The 20093-nt window shown below is 40.4% G+C and overlaps 2 protein-coding genes and 1 long non-coding RNA gene across 3 annotated transcripts in view; 1 reads left to right on the forward strand and 2 right to left on the reverse strand.

Moving 5' to 3' along the window:
- LOC135700721 (protein artichoke) overlaps positions 1 to 7467 on the forward strand; it is a 102478-nt gene extending 95011 nt beyond the window's left edge. Inside the window, exons 6-7 of the mRNA XM_065221326.1 lie at positions 6068 to 6351; positions 6460 to 7467. Of these exons, the coding sequence (XP_065077398.1) occupies positions 6068 to 6351; positions 6460 to 7221 (1046 nt within the window). The 3' untranslated portion in view covers positions 7222 to 7467. The remainder of the gene's footprint in view (positions 1 to 6067; positions 6352 to 6459) is intronic.
- An 11124-nt stretch (positions 7468 to 18591) lies between these two features.
- Positions 18592 to 18953, reverse strand: LOC135700703 (uncharacterized). Its single transcript, XR_010517588.1, has 3 exons — positions 18880 to 18953; positions 18740 to 18821; positions 18592 to 18673 (listed from the first exon to the last, which is right to left on the reverse strand). It is a non-coding gene; the product is annotated as an uncharacterized LOC135700703 (long non-coding RNA).
- Positions 18954 to 18989: 36 nt separating this feature from the next.
- Positions 18990 to 19682, reverse strand: LOC135700684 (uncharacterized). The gene has a single exon (XM_065221262.1). The coding sequence runs from the start codon at positions 19680 to 19682 to the stop codon at positions 18990 to 18992; it is 693 nt and encodes a 230-aa protein (XP_065077334.1).
- Positions 19683 to 20093: the final 411 nt, after the last annotated feature.

The following is a 20093-nucleotide window of genomic DNA, read 5'->3' on the forward strand; positions in this document are numbered from 1 at the left end:
TAATGCCATTCTGATGAACCCTTGGATATGTTTCTGATAAACCTCTGGACGGATTCTGACGAAATCTCTGGATGATACTTCGAAAAACAACTATACCAAATACTGACGAATTTTTTAATGAGATTTTAGTATAAAATTCTAACGAATCTTCGGATAACATTGTGAACAATCTGCGGGCGAGATTCTGATGAATCTGTGGACGAGATTTTAACAAATCTTCGGGTGAATTTTGAACAAGATTCTGGCAAAAATCTGTACGGCTTTCTGATGAATCTCTGATCGTGAATCTGATGAACTTTAAATGAAATTCCTACCAATCTCTGGATGAGAGTTTGATGAAGATTTTGAAGTACTATTAGTCAAGATTCTGCTGGAACTCATGATGAGATTCTGACGAATTATTCAATGAGATTGTGAAGAATTTCTGGTTGCGATCCTAACGAATCTCTGAATGATGTTTCATCGTATCCTTGGTCGAAATTATGATAAATCTTGGGAAGAAAAGTTGACGAATATAAGGACAAGATTTTGAAGAATCTATGATCGAAATTTTGATGAATTTCATAACGAGATTCTTACGCATCTTAGGACGAGATTCTGGAAAATTTTAGGAGGAGATTCTGGCGATGCTCAGGGCGAATTTCTGACGAATCACTGAACGAGATTCTGACAAATCGCTTAATTAGAATCACTTCTGACGAATCGCTGTTTGCAAGTTTGAACAAGATGCTGTCAAATGTATGAACGAGTTATTGACGAATTAATGAACGAGACTATTGCCAATCTGTGTACGAGATTCTGTAGAATCTGTGACTGAGATTCTGCCGAATCTCTAATTGAGATTCTGTCGAATCTCGGAATGAGATTCTCTCGAATCTCAGAACGAGATTCTCTGGAATGAAGGATCTCTCGAATCTCGGAATGAGATTCACTCAAATCTCGGAATGAGATTCTCTCAAATCTCGGAATGAGATTCGGTCGAATCTAGGAACGAGATTCTGTTCAATCTCGGAACGTTCTCTCGAATAATTGAATGAGATTCTGTCGAATCTTTGAATAAAATTTTGGCGAATATCTGAATGAGATTTTGTAGAATCTGTGAATGACAATCTGTTGAATCTCTGATGGAGAATCTGTCGAATCTCTGATGGAGATTCTAGCGGACCTCTGATGGAAATTCTGTCAAATATCTGATGGAGATTATGTCGAATCTTTGATGGAGATTCAGTCGAATCTCTGATGAAGATTCTGATGAATCTCTAATGGAAATTCTGTTGAACCTTTGATGGAATTTCTGTCTAATCTCTGATGGAGATTCTATCGAATCTCTGAAAGAGATTCTGTCGAATCTCTGATGGAGATTCTGTCGAATCTCTGTTGAAGATTCTGATTGAATCTCTAATGGAATTCTGTCGAATCTCTGATGGAGATTCTGTTGAATCTCTGATGAGGATTCTGATTGAATCTCTAATGGAATTCTGTCGATTCTTTTAAGGAGATTCTGATGAATATCTGATGAAGATTCTGTTGAATCTGTAATGGAGATTCTGTCGAACCTCTGATGGAATTTCTGTCGAATCTCTGATAACGATTCTGTCGAATCTCTGATGGAGATTTTGTCGAATCTCTGATGGAGATTCTGTTGAATCTCTGAATGAGATTCTGTTGAATCTCTGAATGAGATTCTGTCGAATCTCTGAATGAGATTCTGTCGAATCTCTGATGGAGATTCTGTCGAATCTCTGAATGAGATTCTGTCGAATCTCTGATGGAGATTCTGTCGAATCTCTGAATGAGATTCTGTCGAATCTCTGATGGAGATTTTGTCGAATCTCTGATGGAGATTCTGTAGAATCTCTGATGGAGATTCTGTCGAATCTCTGATGGAATTTCTGGCGAATCTCTGTTGGAGATTCTGTCGAATCTCTGATGGAGATTCTGTCGAATCTCTGATGGAAGATTCTATCGAATCTCTGATGGAGATTCTATCGAATCTCTGATGGAGGTTCTGTCGAATCTCTGATGGAGATTCTGTCGAATCTCTGATGGAGATTCTATCGAATCTCTGATGGAGGTTCTGTCGAATCTCTGATGGAGATTCTGTCGAATCTCTGATGGAGATTCTGTCGAATCTCTGATGGAGATTCTGTCGAATCTCTGATGGAGATTCTGTCGAATCTCTGATGGAGATTCTGTCGAATCTCTGATGGAGATTCTGTCGAATCTCTGATGGAGATTCTGTCGAATCTCTGATGGAGATTCTGTCGAATCTCTGATGGAGATTCTGTCGAATCTCTGATGGAGATTCTGTCGAATCTCTGATGGAGATTCTGTCGAATCTCTGATAACGATTCTGTCGAATCTCTGATGGAGATTTTGTCGAATCTCTGATGGAGATTCTGTCGAATCTCTGATGGAGATTCTGTCGAATCTCTGATGGAGGTTCTGTCGAATCTCTGATGGAGATTCTGTCGAATCTCTGATGGAGGTTCTGTCGAATCTCTGAATGAGATTCTGTCGAATCTCTGATGGAGATTCTGTCGAATCTCTGATGGAGATTCTATCGAATCTCTGATGGAGATTCTATCGAATCTCTGATGAAGATTCTGTCGAATCTCTGATGGAGATTCTATCGAATCTCTGATGAAGATTCTGTCGAATCTCTGATGGAGATTCTGTCGAATCTCTGATGGAGATTCTGTCGAATCTCTGATGGAGATTCTGTCGAATCTCTGATGGAGATTCTGTCGAATCTCTGATGGAGATTCTGTCGAATCTCTGATGGAGATTTTGTCGAATCTCTGATGGAGATTCTGTAGAATCTCTGATGGAGATTCTGTAGAATCTCTGATGGAGATTCTGTCGAATCTCTGATGGAATTTCTGGCGAATCTCTGTTGGAGATTCTGTCGAATCTCTGATGGAGATTCTGTCGAATCTCTGATGGAAGATTCTATCGAATCTCTGATGGAGATTCTATCGAATCTCTGATGGAGATTCTATCGAATCTCTGATGAAGATTCTGTCGAATCTCTGATGGAGATTCTATCGAATCTCTGATGAAGATTCTGTCGAATCTCTGATGGAGATTCTGTCGAATCTCTGATGGAGATTCTGTCGAATCTCTGATGGAGATTCTGTCGAATCTCTGATGGAGATTCTGTCGAATCTCTGATGGAGATTCTGTCGAATCTCTGATGGAGATTCTGTCGAATCTCTGATGGAGATTCTGTCGAATCTCTGATGGAGATTCTGTCGAATCTCTGATGGAGATTCTGTCGAATCTCTGATGGAGATTCTGTCGAATCTCTGATGGAGATTCTGTAGAATCTCTGATAACGATTCTGTCGAATCTCTGATGGAGATTTTGTCGAATCTCTGATGGAGATTCTGTCGAATCTCTGAATGAGATTCTGTTGAATCTCTGAATGAGATTGTTAAAGATTTTAACGAATCTCTGAGTGATTTTCTGAGAAATCTGTGGATCAGATTGTGACGAATCTCTGCGTGAAATTCTAACGAACCACTATACGAGATTCTACCGAAGAGGTTTTGCAGGATTGGTAGACGAGATTCTGCCAAATTTCCAGCCGATATTTTGCTGAATCTCTGGACAAGATTTTTCCGAATCTTTGGATGAGATTCTGCTGAATTATTTACAAGATTCTGTAGACTCGCAAGACTAGATTCTGTCGAATCTTTGGACTAGATTCTGGTGAATCTCTTGATAAGATTCTGCCGAATCTTTGGACTCTATTCTGCCAACTCTTTGGACTAGATTCTGCCGAATCTTTGGACTAGATTCTGCCGAATCTTTGGACTATATTCTGCCGAATCTCTAGATAAGATTATGCTGAATCTCCGGATGGGATTCTGTTCAATCTTCAGACGAAATTCTGCCGAATCTCCAGACTAGATTCTGCTGAATCTTCAGACGAGATTCTGCCGAATCTTTAGAAGAGATTCTGCCGAATCTCCGGACGGAGATTCTACCGAATCTCTAGATGAGATTCTGCCGAATCTTCAGACGAGATCTGCCGAATCCCCATACGAGATTCAGCTGAATCTCCAGATGAGTTTCTGCCGAATCTTCAGATAAGGTTCTGCCAAATTTGCAGAAAAGTTTCTGCCAAATCTCCAGACGAGATTCTGCCAAATCTCCAGACGAGATTCTGTTGAATCTCTAGACTAGGTTCCGATGAAATGCTAGACGAGATTCTGTTGAATCTCCGGATGTAATTCTGTTGAATTTCCATACGATAATCGGTTGAATTTCCATACGAGGTTCTGTTGAATCTCCGGAAGTGATTCTGTTGAATCTCCAGACGATATTCGGTTGATTTTCCATAAGAGGTTCTGTTCAATCTCTGGATGAGATTTTGTTGAATCTCCAGACGAGGTTCCGATTAATCTCCAGACGAGATTCCGATGAATCTCCAGACGAGATTCTGTTGAATCTCTGGACGAGATTCTTTCGAATCTCCGGACGAGATTATGTTGAATTACCGGACAAAATTCTGTCGATTCTCCGGACGAGATTCTGTTGAATCCCCGGACGAGATTCTGTTGAATCTCCGGAATCTTTGGACGACATACTGTCGAATCTCCGGATGAAATACTTCTGAACCTCAGTTCGAGATTCTGATTAATATCTGGAAGAGATTCTACAGAAACTCTCGATGATTTTTTTATTTATATTCTGCCAAATCTCCCTATGAAATTCTCTCGAATCTCCTGACTGGATTCTATTGAATATATTGATAGGCTTCTGCTGAATCTCCTGACGAGTTCCACCGAATCTCCGGGAAACATTATTTTAAATCACTTGTCAAAAATCCGTAGAATCTCTAGATGAGATTCTCCTGAATCTTTGGACAGAATTCTTCCGAATTTCCGGATGAAATTCTGCTTAATCTGCTTAAATGTTAGCAATTCTGATTAATCTTCAGACCAGATTCTGATTAATCTCCTGCCGAGATTCTGATGCAGTTCCAGACAAGATTTTGTTAAATCTCCTGATAAGATTCCGCCAAACAATCGGATTAGATTCTGTCAGAATCTTGTCCAGTGACTCTGGATGATTTTTTATCTAGATTCTTCGAACTGGATTCTATCAAATCTCTGGACAACATTCAGTCGATTCTCTGGACGGGATTTTTTTTAATCTGTGGAGGATATTCTTTGAAATCTCTGAAATAGATTCCATCCAAACTTTCGATAACATCCTGATGAATCTCTGGTCAAGAATTAGATCAATCTCTGAAGGAGAATTGGCTGAATCTTTGTTTGAAATTCTATTGAATCTCCGTAGAAAATCTCCGGAGATTTTTTTTTTAAATCTCCGGTTGAGATTCCGTTTATAATGATTAATTTGCTTTCCTTCTAATTTGTCGGTAGTGACATCAGGTGACGCTACCCTTCTGCGATTTTTGTTGTTTTGCACGCCGAAAAAAGTCACCGCCTACTGCAATCGCCACCGAAGAGTGACCATTCCCGCAATGGCAGTTAATTGTTTTGATTGTTCAGCATTTTGCTTTGATTAACACTCGAAACTGAGCCATAATCTTCCTTCCTTGGAAACCCTTCCGAAGAACGACTTTTCCCGGGAAGGTCTTTCATTTTGAAATTTGTTCACTCGTTAGCGTAAAACTTTTCCGCTTCTGGCTTGAACTTGTTCTGCTTGCTTTATTTTTTTTTTAGGTTATCAAGACTTAATAAAATCGTAATGATTTTAACGATTCGACCCGTCCTTGTCGTCATCGTCGCTGTGAAACTGTACAAACGGAACAAATTGTCGATCAATGTTTTTTTTTTGTGACGACGATGCACCCTTTCCGGAGGGAGCCAAAATCGAAAGGGGACCAAAATGAAAATGAATGTTACAAGCTCGCATTAATATTGATTGCGACGGCCGAAAAAAAAGTTAGGTTAAGGTTCGATTTTGCAAAATTTCCGCACTGGGTGCCGATGATGTTTAACGATTACGATTATGACGTTTCATTATAGATTCAGATGGCAGATGGCGGTAACGAGTTTTTCTGTTTTTTTCATGCTTTCGTTTGCAACAGAAAATCATCTCAACTGTTCGTGTGACACGCAGGAACTGTGGGAGTGGTTGGGCGATCACCGGAGGTGGACCAGCGACAACGTGCGATGCGAGCAACCGGTGGAGGTGCATGGCAAGAGTCTCCTCACGATGGAACCGCAAGAATTTTGCGACATCCCGCTGATTTTGAAGATTGCTATCCAGGACATTCAACCGTACTCGGTGCTGGTTTCGTGGCAGAGTCGGGAACATTCCGGTCTCCACGGGTACCATGTGATATTCCACTCGTTGGACACGGTGGAGGATGTAAGTAACTGTTTTGTGGGATCGGGTGGATGAGTGTGCCATGCTTTTACGCTTTTACTCGTGTGACGCCCTAGCAACCGTGTGTTTTCGTTATTTTTCTTTTGACAGATTCGTGGAAAAACGCTAAACCGACTGGCCAATTCTGCTAAACTGGATCGTCTGTCATCGAATACGCGGTATTTGATTTGTGTGCTCGGGTTAGGCAACTGGCTCTCGTATCAGAGTGACATCCACAGCCTACTGAACCAATCGAATCAGATTCAAAATCAGGTTCTGAACAATCAAAATGGCTACATGAATGGCGAGCTGGATGCTTCGTTCTCCAACACCTTGCTGTCGCTGATGATGGACACTCCGACGTCCAGGTGCACCGAGGTGAGGACGTTGGATGCTATCGGGCCGAACCCGCTGGCTGAGGTGGATGGGATGTCCAGTCAGGGTATCATACACTCAATCCTAACCAGAAGGTTGGGCCTGATAGTGGGTTGCTGCCTGGGGATAATCGTGTTTATTGTCCTCGTTTCGGTCTTGGGATATCTGAAAATCAAAAAGCAAAGGCTGGATGCAGCCAAGCGACAGCAGCAACCGATGGCACCGGAATTCATCTCGTACCGGCATTTCTCCATCCCAAACGATGAAAACGGAAGGGATGGAGTGGCGGCTGCGGGTGGGACGAACAGTTTCCTGCATAATAATCATCTCCATCAACATCATCATCATCATCATCAGCAACAACCGCAGCCAGCCACCACGGTTGAAGGACATCCGAGCTTTATATCCGGGGCAGTGCTGGGAACGACGACGACCCTGAACGGAGGCGGCACCGTTCCCGGTGGCGAGGAACGGAAGAAGATTTTCATTGACAGTTGAAAACAATAAGGACCACCTGCGCAGAATATCGGGCTTTGTCAATTAGGTTGTTGATTCCACCATCTTGTTTTCCGATTTTATATACCGAACAAACACAAATCTCTAGTCAGCTAGAAACTAATCTGCTTCCTTCTGCTACTCTTCTACTCGCACACCACGGTTAGAAGAACCGGAGAACTGAAAATTGAAACAACGAGCAAAATGAAACTTACGAAACATACCTACATAAATCAAAACAAAACAAAAGTAGAAGCATCCATAAATATTTAGCAGAGAAATCAAAAGTGTTAATGAGCTACAAACAAACCGAATCGAATGAGAGGGAGGAAACATATAAATCAAAGCAAGCGCGGCAGAGTGACACCGTGGAAGGCGAAGATGTCAAATTTGTGTGTAAATAGCTTTACGGGTCGGTTGCGTCGGGGATCGACGCGACGAGGTGGAAGGAAATCGAAAGAAGTCATTCCTGTAAATAGGGCGCGAATCGAAACTGTGCATGGGCAAAAGTTTGATGATACAAGAACAACAACAACAAGTGAAAGCAAACAAGAACACAGTAAAAGAAAGCTAAACGAAACGGTAGGTAAATAAATTTTAAATTTCCGAGCGCAACATCAGAGCAAGCCAGCCGGGTGAAGTGAGTGTGGCAATGATCGTCGTATCGAGCCAACAGTGCGTCGGAGAGGTTAGGGGCAGATAATAATTAGCGCGCCCCGAACAAAGAGGCAAAAGGTGAGCTCTACCGGTAGTTCACAAAGTTTAATGTAATCGGTTCGGAGGGAATGGGGCAGTCCGGGGAAGGGCGGTAATAAAGGAAACTTTGTACCGGACGCTCGACGGAAATAATGGTTATTGCAATTAGTTTGTTTTCTTCTCGTCCTCGAAGAAAGGAAACACGAGCGCTTGGACGTTTTGTGGGGATACTGAATTTAAGTTACACACTTTGTTGTTGACTGATTGGGAACGTGAGGTGAGTGAGTGAGTGAGTGGATGGTGATGAGATGAGTGCCAGCCGAAGAGTGATCGACGACAGTTCTTATGATGAGATACGTTGGGCAACGGGAATTAGTTGAATCGCGACGATCATGCCTGTAGATATTTGTTGACAAATTGAGTTGAAGTTTGAAAGCTGATAGGAAAAGTTGCTTTACTGAAAATCCTTTTTACAAACATTACTTATAATACTACCGATGCGATGATGGAAACGATACTCTACTAGCGAGTAGATGAACGACGTGGCAGATAAACAGAATCAAATTTTATAAATCAAAACAAAGCATTAAATTTTAGAGATTTTGACAAGTAAGAACTAATGTATCCCTCTACTTGTAGGTAAGAAGAAATGAAAGTGGGATGAAAATGTAAACTAAATATTAAGCAAGTAAACAGAAGAAAAAAAAATGGAAACAGTTACGTACGTACTAGCGGAAGAACCAGTGGAAGAAAGTGAATTAAATAAACAGTAATAATAATCAATTGGACGTTGTTGCGTTTTGAGCGATAGCTTAAAAAGAACGATTCCTAGAACAGAAGGTAAGTGCACCGAGAATATAAACAATCAGCTGCATAGCAGCTTTTTCCAGCAATTAATGAAACCGCAGTGACGCGTGATAAAACCCCCAGCAAACGAATTCAATTTTGCCGCAAAATATTTCCGCCGAGTGTCGCCAAGTGTTGCCAAGTGTTGCCAAGTTCGGCGGGCGTTCAAAGCCTACTGGTGCTGCTACACACGCACATACACCACCCCCAGCTTGTTGAATCGATGCTGTATTCCATTATGCTCTGTTTATGAATTGTATATGCGTTTTCGATAGTATTAATGAGCTTGGAGTAGGGGGAGGAGCCTAGTCGGAGGGAAACATTCAATACTTCAATTGAAGTTGCGTTATTTAGCACGAAAAATGGACAATTTACCACTCTTCACAGCATGCAATTGGATGGTTTTAGAATTGCAAATATGTTGCATTTGCGGTTTGAACACAACTATTTTCAATTACAGTTGGCTTGCAATTTGATAGAGAAAATATCAAAAATATAATTGGTATGTATAGTGGCAATTTGATGTAATGAATTATGTTGTGCAGAGTGTGATTAGATATTTTATGGGCTGTAATTAATTTCATTATGAACAATGAAACTGCAAGGTTGATTGTTCTGGGCTTGATTGTACTATTTACTTGTTTGTAACAAACTAAAGCTGTACCGTGGACCCCCAGTAATCAGACCGTTTTTAACCCGTAAAGATTTTATAGATTTTTTCATGTGGCTTGATAAAAGAGAATTTCGGTGTATGTTTCCACTTCTTTCATAACAAAATTGTAGTTTTACATATTTGAAATACTACCAGCAAAAAAAAAACAAATTTTAGATTTTACCTCTCTGAATTTTATCAAACTTCAGCTTACTCACCGGGTGAGTCGATCGTACTAACTTTCGTCCGATGTATCGAGTTTTCAAAAACCGAGTAAACAAGAAATGTCAAACTGAGTAAAAGCCATTTAGTCAGCACAATCCTGGACTTAGGAAAAATGCCAGCCATGTAGAAGGAAAAGTCCTTATTCTTATACTTATTGTGATGATAAGCTTATCAAATCCAGTAATTCAGCCTTGTTCCGTGAAGTCTATCAAAATGCCCACCTTCAAATCCTCCTTGTCTTAACCTCTTCCCATTGATCCGATATAATTCATCGCAATTTTATTGACTTTTAATACCGGATTGAAAGGGGAAAAATCCCCCTGCCCAGTAGCAAGCTGTTGATCTTCTCGGTGGTGTTTGACTACCTACTGTTGCAACCGAGCAACATAGCATAGCACCAGCGAGCGTTAAAACTCGGTCAGGAAAATTTATGGGCCTGGCAGCTAGTGGGGTAAAACTTTACGGCTTCACCGACAGATGCTCAAGGTTTTTTTTTTCCGGGATGGTTATGGAGTGTGGATTGAGGAAAATTTAAGTAATTGAATGATGTTTGAAGCACGTACATTTAGACCGATTAGAGAATTGAAATTTGTCAACCGAAACTGCGAGAATTTTCGACACATCACCCAATTGTTGCACGCGCCACATTGTTTACTGACGTTTACCAATCATGGTGACATGCTAATTAGTGATCAATTGTGGAATGATAAAACATGTCTTTTTGATATTCAGTACTTTGATAAAAGTAGAAGGGTCTGTGCCTAGGGGCACGAACGGAAGCTTGACGTAGGACCACTAGTGGACGGAACAAATGTGTACATTTAGTTCTTTTAATTGATCAATCATCAATTATCTCAACTCTTTCCGTTTTTTATTTGTAAGCGTATCAAATTTGTAGTATTTATTTCAAAGAGAAAGTTGATGAAGAGAATCCAAGGGACTGTCAACTTGAGTATTTTCGATTCATCTACCCGACTTTAAAAGGTGTATTTTGAATTTTTTTTGTTATTTATGAATTTTTAAGTTTTGTGCATTTTGGTATTAAATGTATTCAATTCACCCCTCACAGGATTTCCTTACGAATTATATGAATGGGGCGGAGGGACTTCGAGAGATTGAACTCGTGAGAGCTAATTATCTCACAAATTTGATTTTATTTGCTTTCTGGGGACTGAATATACACTCAAGGCTAATTATTCCCACTTCTCTCAAATTCTATATGGATTTTTTGGACGATGATTACTCTCACCAATACATTTGGGCCTACAATTCCACACCTTCTATAGAGACCAGGTTGAGCCTTGATAGATAGCTGCTTGCGGGAACTGATGACCTTGACAAATGTCCAAATAATACTCTTAACAAATTGATGTTGGTCCTGAAAAGGACCGTTTTGTAGTGAGGGTTGAGTAATTCTGAGCTGGGTGTTCAACACGGATGAGGCTGTCGAGCTGTATGTCATTTGGAGCGAGGGTGACACGCTTGGCATAGCTGACCGACCCGCAGCGACTCACGAAGAGCTACTGATTCCGATCCATAGCATAGCGGTGCAGCTTCATCCTCCTTTGATGGTTGCTTATGTGGGCTCTGCAGCTCGCTGCTTGCAGCCTTTCGTTGTTACTGGAGAACAATATTCAACGCCACACGCCGAAAGCACTGCTACTGCTGCTACTAATTTCGACGACCGAACACCACCACACAGTGGTGTGATCGTTGGGAGCGTGTGGTTCTGAGTATGGCGATGAGTGTTCAAAATATTACGCAATTCCATCCTCCCTATTCGCACGCGCCCGAGGATTGGAGGCGAATGCCACTTCGACTTGTTTCGTCTACTTACTACTCTCTGACGACTGTGCTGGGGAAGCAGCATATGCATGTCGGTAATATTGGAGGCGAACCAGCCCAAGGCTGAAAGCCTCCCTAATAAAGATAAATAATAATAATAATGTAGGTAATTGGTGGATTTGTTAGTTAATTCAACGCTTTTGGACAATGCTGGACATTTACCAGTTTTTCAATAGTTTCTTGTTGAAAATCAACATTCGGAAGCATTGTTATCTATGCGTAGCCATATTTCTGATCGATTGGTGATAAAATTATTGAAATTGTACCAGGCGCAGCTGAGTTATTAACGTTCAAAATCTTTCTTAATTTGTTACATGTTCCATTTTCGGTTTTCACAAAGTGTACCCTCATATAGAAATCAAAGACGTAGTCCTACGTCAAAACAGGTTTGAAATATGTTTGACATTGTTCGTATGAGTTCAGGCGATCTATTAATTTTTCAACTGATTAGATATTATTATGAAGATCTTCAACTGCCCAACAATTCAAAGCACATTTCCCACTTATTCTCTCAAACACCAGGTTGCTCATAAATTACTCTAAAGTCAGTTGATCAAACATCCCTTAAACTCCTCAGGATATTTGTTCAAGATATTAACTTGATCAGGTATTATTCTGAAGATCAACTGTATGTATGTAACGGCGCCGGTGGTGTAGTGGTAAGCGTGATTACCTCTCACCCCAGCAGGCCTGGGTTCAATCCCAGCCGGTGCCGCCGGGATGTTCTGAGGCATAACATCTCTGATCACGCCTTCCTTCGGATGGGAAGTAAAGCCGTTGGTCCCCGGTTCATGAGTTGATGAGTCGATAGGTAGGGGCCAGGTATGGGAGCTGCCTTCCTGGCACGTCGGTAGCATTGGTGCTCAGCAAGGAAAACAAGATCGACGGAAAAACAAAACCAAAGGAAAAAAAAAAAAATGTATGTATGTATGTATGTATATACAATCCAACTTCCACTGTTCGGCAGTGTTTTTATGCGTGAAAAATGTTTGCAATATAATCTTTTATTATCTTATAGGGTTAACTACCCCATTTCCGTCCTATTAAGCACAACCCGCACTTAATCTTTCTTAATCTAGCGCAGTTGAGCACCAAACGGAATGTTATTATCACTGATGGCTTCCAAATTTATTTACCTTTCCGTACGTACCGTAAGATTTGATAAAGGGAAACCAATCGTTGAGATATTGTCAAAAGTCTAACACTGCTTCTTGTTGCCAAACTCGGCCTACGGATTCTAAACTCGGCCTAACGCATTGCAACGCCATTGAAACGCCAATGAATTCACTTCGGCCTATCGGATGAAGATAAAAATTGATTCGGTCGGAGCGCTTCTTTTGTTTTTGGGAATAATGGATGCAAACCTTCATATCACGCGTTCTCATTGACTTCGTTCGGTAGCTTATTTACTTAAGTATCGTACCAAACGCATAATTGACTTGTTAACTCTGAAATCATGGATTTATTTGAAGTTGTCTGCTCGATAGGCCCAAAATGGGCGATTAGGCCGAAGTAGTTCTCTACCCTACTGATCCCATTGCAAACAATTTTAGCCCGGAAGTTGAAAGGTGATAGCTCTGTTGAGATTCAGTAACCCATTTCAGAATGCCTGGTCACTCACGTCCATTCCGAGGTTACTTTCACTTCCAACAAGCCCCGCATACACGTAGTACCAGGCCCGTAGCCAGCATTTGGTTTTGGGGGGAGCTAATTTTATGACATAAAAACTTCAATGATTTATAAAATGTGCGCCTAACTGAACATCGATTGATACACTGTTTTTTTTTTACCCTAACCAAAATCGTTCAAAATCATGTGTGTTACCGTTTGGGTACTTTGCCCTATAAAAAAAGCTCGAGCAGAGCGATAGCAGTGCTATAAAGAGCGAGCACTCAACCGAACGAGACAGCAATCCACTAGTATACTGCTGTTCGGTGCGCTAATGGCTGAGAACCATGATAGTTTATAATCAGTAATGATTGATCTAATGTTTGCTTAGAATTAATGATATTATTAGTCATATTGTTGCTAAAACTAAACAGTGAATGAATAGTAGAGCACTAATGGCTCATTCATATACATAAAACAGATAGGAATTAAAGAACTGAATTACATGAACTCCAGTATGAACGGTCGAATTAAATACAGAAACATACCAACTGTTATACACCTACACTTAACATACAGAAAACAACACCCACCACCCGGATCATGGAGGAGAAGGGAAATTTGGAATGGGACTAATGGATCAAGAAGGAAAGGGACATTTTGGGAAAAGGGAAATATATGGTCTGCTACCGGTCCGAAGAATAGCACTAGTTCTTTTTCCACGCCAACCTTTGAGAGAACAAGTTCACCAAGTTGAAGAACAAAGTGTAAAAAAATAGTGAACAGTCAAATACGGGTGGAAAAAACAAAGCTGCCTAATCTATTGAAACCGTAGAATCAGGACCCATTGAGTTTTACCTCAAAACCGGCTGTAAAGCCTGAGTCAGGCCACGGTCTGTGAAATCAGCCCGAGAACGCACTAGGCCAGGTAGTGCTCGATCGACCGGCTATACGTGCCAACGAGCCGACGTTCAACCTTGGTAGGAAACCTGGTACCGCGAGGAGTTCGCAGCTACAGAACCTCGTGCCATCCTGCACTGATACCACTGTCCGTGGCAATCGTGCCATTCATCGCACTCAACCAGCAGTCCCCTGCGTCCAGCGGAAGTGACGCCGACGCCGCCGACGTGCAGCAATATCAGCGATCATCCGATCGCACTCGTAGCCACCCCGTCCGATTCCCCGCAGCAGAGATCTACGTGCCGGCCGGCCCTTACACACACACACACACACACACACACCCCCAGAATTTGTAAGTAGGTTTTAATTAATAAAAGTTAAATAGTGAAAGATTAGGTGACCGTGTTTGCATTTGCTGATCAGTGTCCCCTATTTGTCCGGAGCCGACCTTGAGAGCTCCGTCTCTCAAGCTCGAGCTAGTCGCTGCAAAAGAGGCTGGTGGATAGCCCACCCCGTCTGGTCCCCGTGGCTTTAGACCAGGGACCTGGGGCATTGTAGTCTTAGAGCACACGCGGTGAGTAACATGTGTCATCATTTTTTTTTTAATTCGTTTTAATCTTTGATCAGAATTTTTAATGAACCATCAGAATGTAAAATAATAATTTTTCAAACTTTTTAATACGCAGTTATGAGAAAAGTTAAACAAATGTATGAAATTCAAGAAAATATTTGTAGTTTTAATTGTTTTCTGTTGGTAATGATGATCAAGATTTGCATTCTGTTAAGAAAGACAAAAATTTGTTACATATTTTTTAAAACATAATTATTTTAAGATTTTAATGGTGTTAAATCGTAAAATCACCGGCACCGGATCCTAATTCATTTAAATTTATGAAGGCGGTAAATAACAAACATCCCTCTATGCAGTGGTAGCAATGTGATCCACACGCAACACGAACAGCGAATATTGTTGCCTTCATCATTCTGTATGTTTTTAAGTTTTTGTTTTAGCATCACTGTATTTTTGTTTTGTTTTTGAATTGATCGTTATTCTGTGATATTTTGTATTGTTCCAGTTAGCTATATAAGTGCAAATATTTAATGCAATTAGATTAAGTTTGAATTTGACTTCCGATCAGGGTGCTGCCTGAAAGAGGTAATAAATAGTGAATGAGAAATGTATACTTTTACTTCATTTGAATCAGTTGCCGATCTCCAAACTGCTGTCCAAAAATCTGAGCAACAAATTAAACACAACGTAGAGCCATATCCTGGACATTATACCTTTACAAAAGTAATCTTCTAGCTTTACTCTAAGCTGTTAATTGATATTATAGCCAAGCCCGAAAGTCGCTGGTTTCCCATTAGTTTTAATTCGTTTCAGTGTGGAGAAAGATCTTTCCACACTGGATGTAGCCAGTGATGCAAAATATCATGACACTCACGTGACACTCGTCTTCGCATCAACCGACTATCGCTGACAGATCGTTTTGTCACGCTCTGAGAGTTAGAGCTATGGCAAACAACAATCACCAGTAATGGTCGCTGCTCACAAGCAAAACGTTACACTCGCTGCTGATCATGAAAAGCACAACGAAAACGAAGAATTCTGCAGTACGATGGTGAGAAAAAGCGAAGCGACAGAAGAAAATGAAAACAATGCCTACATATTCCAAGTTCGTCTCGGCAGGTGCGACTGTGTGAGTTACAAACAAAGCAGGCAACATGAAACGGAAGCTGTTGGGCTCACTCACCAACACACTCAAATAAGCAAGCAAAGCAGCAACTGCTTCAAAACGATCAGAGATGAGTGTCGTGATTGTCGGGAATGACCAGATCGGTGATGGATCACAACAGAAGATGACATTCACCGGTTGATTTTTGCTTCTTTCGTCAACTTGATGGATGGTCAGCTTCGACGAGCACATTGATAGGAATGTACAAAGCGTTACTACCATCAACTGTTTGGCGATCGTGATTGTGATAGGTTGCAACTCTGGCAACCACGCTGGTGAAATCACAGAGATAACAGTTAAGTTTGTCAAGTTGGGATGACTCTCCAATATCTGTAAAACCAGGCAACAATATTTGGAACACCGGAAGGATGTCATCATTTTTTGTGAAACGTCCCATCATGTTTTGGATCAATCCATCGAGTCATGGAATGAAAACTGCTCTTCGATAATATTCCTCTGGTGTTTCTACTGATTGATTTGCACGTATTGTTTGCTTGGATGCACGTGGATGTAGTCGTAGCTGCGCATTCGAAAACAGACATATGCAGCTTTGAGGTTGTATTATACTGTTCACATGATTAAGAGCCGGTATGAGGTCCACATATTTAGATTGTAATCCTATTGAAAGTGGTTGTGTTGAAAGATCACATTGATGTAATAAATATATAAGATGTTTGAATCTTTTTATAAACAGAAAATGCATACTTTGCCTGAAGAATAAACTTCTAATATTTAAATAAGTTTTTAGACCGGTCCTGATTTATACTGTGCTAATATGGTCTAGATCTTGCACTACCAGGAAAAAAGAACTTCAAAGGATTAAGAACAAAGTTCTGAAGATTATTTTGAAATTGCCTCCCTGGTACAGTACTACCGAAGTACATAGAATTTTGAATGTTGAGACTCTAGAACAAATCCAGATAGAGCTGGAATTAGGGCGTAACAGCTTTTGTAAACAATGAATTCTCTCGTCGATTTCTAGCAACTCAAGGCACCCCTACACAAATCAACTTATCCATCGGGTAGGGAAAGTCTTCCCCTATTCGATGGTAATGTTGATTTGCCAGGAAGAGCCATGTCTTTCGAAAAATCATCGAGAGAATCCATTGTTTACAAAAGCTGTTATGCCCTAATTCCAGCTCTATCTAGAAATGTCCAACAAAATAATTAATAATTTTAGGGAAAAATCGTTGCAATCTTCGGATACTTTTTCGGGAACGTTTGTTTTTTCGTTGATGCATACACCATTTTTTTGCCTAGTATACTTCTTCGCGAAATAATTGGCCAGAAAGTAGAATCGTTTTTGCTCTACTGCTTTCTCAGCTAAATCTCCTGCCTCTCGTGTTGAATCATCAGTTGCGAATTCACTCTGATTCAAAAATGGGTTTATCGTATAGTTGACAAGTATTGAGCAGTCTGGAGCATCCGACTTGTTTGAAAGTTCGTCTTCGGCAAATGGGTCCTCATCCTGGCCAGCATTATACAGCGGGTCCTCGATTAGGTATTCCACTTCTTGGTCTACTTCCTCATCTGAATCCTCGTCTCGCTGGTCCATTGCTAACGTCCTGTCTAATGTACAAAACTGTGAATTAAATACGGGAGTTATCTGATATGTGATAGAAAGCAATATTTATTAATATATTACCGTTAATCATAGCCTCAATGAGATAATTTTCCTCAAAAACATTCGAAACCGAGATCGAATCAGATATCCTTTTACATTTTTGTCAACTGTTTATTTTGGTTCTCATCATCGAAGCAAGGGTTGCCAGTGGCTCTGAAATATTTTATATTTACTTAATAAATTGTACTTGTGACAAAAAAAACAATCCGGCAACCTTGATGCGGTGCTTGGTTTCAAAGCTGTGTTTTTTGGTGCGGTGAACAAGTTTCAGAGAATGACCCAATATTTTTATATCTAGTTGTAATCAGTTAAATCTCACCGCTCCTTGCTGCTGAATCTTTGTCATCTCGATTCTCGTTGAATCCTGTTGAATAATAGGCATCTGTAGTGGAATACTCTTCTCTCTCTTTCTCTATCACATTTCGATGTTTTTAGTATGTCTTCTTGAATATTGTAACCGTTATCAATTGAATAATGACAATGCCAGCACTATCTATCCCGGTTATTGATCGGGGGGGCAGAACGCCAACACCAAAAACATAAAATTTTCTTCTGGAAGCGGAGGCAAACACGCGAAAAGAAAAACCCACCGAAGCCCAAACCAGCTAGCACGACACTACAGCAACAGTTCTATTTGTACCAAGTTCTTGTCCGGGAGTATTCACAATATTGTTCAGAATCTTCATTTATTCACATTTTCTTTTTGCATTGGAACCAGCCAAAAAGCACGCCGAAAACACAAAATTTGTGACAGCAAATTTAAAACGAACCGTTCTAGGACAGAGCCTACTGCGCGCACCAGGTATTATTCTGAAGATCAACTGCACAGCAAAAAAATAATTTTGATATCACATCAAAGTGGATGCACTACAATCATGTCGAAAATTTCATGTAATTTTTATGACCACATAAATAAACAAATGCAGTAAAAGCAGCGTAATGTCAGTTCATGCATTGTATTAATGATAATTTTGTCCTTTTTAGCAAGTAATATTACACCATATTTTCGACATGATTGTAGTGCATCCACTTTGACGTGATATCAAAATTATTTTTTTGCTGTGTGCAGAATAATTCAAATCATAACTCTCAAATATTCTCTGGTTGCTCACAAATTATTGCAATGACCTCAAGGTGATCAGACATCTCCAAAAAGCCCTCAAGACGAGGGGCACGCTCTTCCAGTCTCGCTTCCAGGTATGAGTGCGAGATACTTAAAATATATCTCGTTTTTATGGCTTTCTCAGTCTAGGGTAATTCAAACAGTTAGTTTTGCATTGCCCGACGTTTCGGCCGTTTATTGTGGCCTTTTTCAAGGGTAAACTAGAAAAATATTACAACTTATAGCGACTACTACTAACATTAAACATTGATATAACATGAACATACACAGTCTACCGTTTGTCGTCAAATTTTTTTGTTTGTTGCCACGATAAGCGTGTTTAGCTTGGAGGAGCTTCCTGTATGGTGCCTATATTTTAAATGTTGTTAATGTACTATTTCGCGGTATTTTGTTTTACTGGACTTACATTGAGTTTAATATAAATTAACATAGGACACTATATGACACTACACTATACAACGGTTATTTTGAAGAAGATGGTGGGATAAAGCATATACAAAAGTAGATAAAGCTCATCTATGTCGACTCGTTCGTGCTTTGTTCAACTTGACTGTGTGTATTGTTTCGTGATCGTTCTCTGCGTGAGATATTAGCTTTCACGGTATGGAGAATACCAGCGTACGTTGTGTTTAGCCCCGCTACATCTGTTCTATAATTAACGGTGTTAGATGTGTTGTTTATATGACACATTTCTAGCATCGATAAAGCAGAACTTCGGTAGGTGCGATCGATTATTTTTGTTCCTTCAAGATCGAACGTGTGCTGGTGATCTGCTATGTGTTGTATAAGTGCGGTTTTCGCATGGATGTGCTGTGTCGTTTGTAGGATTTCTGCGAGTTTATTTATATTGGATTTGTGTCCACTTAATCGTTTTTTTAAGTGGTTTGTGGTCATACCAATATAAACTTTTTCGCAATTCCTACATGGGATGCTGTAGATGACGTTGTGTTGTTGTTGTGTTACTATTGGATCCTTTATCGGTTGTAGGAGTGTTTTGGTTGTTTTGATCGTTCTTGGAGCTATTTTTACTGTAGGGTATTCTGTTTTTAGGATTGCGGCAAGTGCTGCCGTCAAGATTGGGATGTTTGGCATTGATCGGTATTTTAGTTGTTCCGAAATTTGGTTGTTGTTTTCGTGTCGTACATGGGCCGTGGAAAGCTGGACTGAAGGTGAACTATTGGTGTGATGCTCCAGCTTTCCACGGCCCATGTACGACACGAAAACAACAACCAAATTTCGGAAAAATAATACCGAGTGATATGAGATCACCTTGAAAACCTCAGGATTTTCAATTATGCAGCAACTTGAATGCTTCCTTATACCGTATGCGTGATAATGTTTGCTCCATTGAAAAATGTCAAAATTAAAAAAATTCTCAAAAATTTAGTTTTTGAGTTTTTTTTTTATTTTTCAAAGGGGAGATGTTTCTCAGAGTCTTAAACTATGTTAATCATCGATCGAGAATCCACTTGCTACAATTACGGCCTCCACACGCTTCCGGAATGCACGGCAGGTTCTAATAATGTAGTCTGGATCCATTTCTCTCCAGGTACGGGTCAATGTTTGCCTGAGGCTTGCTGTACTTGGGTGGCGTTTAGAACAGGTCTTGGCCTTCATGAC

The sequence above is a fragment of the Ochlerotatus camptorhynchus genome, unplaced genomic scaffold (assembly GCF_037179485.1).
Source record: "Ochlerotatus camptorhynchus isolate MF236.1 unplaced genomic scaffold, CSIRO-AGI_Acam_v1.1 ptg000141l, whole genome shotgun sequence".
In the NCBI taxonomy this organism is placed as follows: domain Eukaryota; kingdom Metazoa; phylum Arthropoda; class Insecta; order Diptera; family Culicidae; genus Ochlerotatus; species Ochlerotatus camptorhynchus.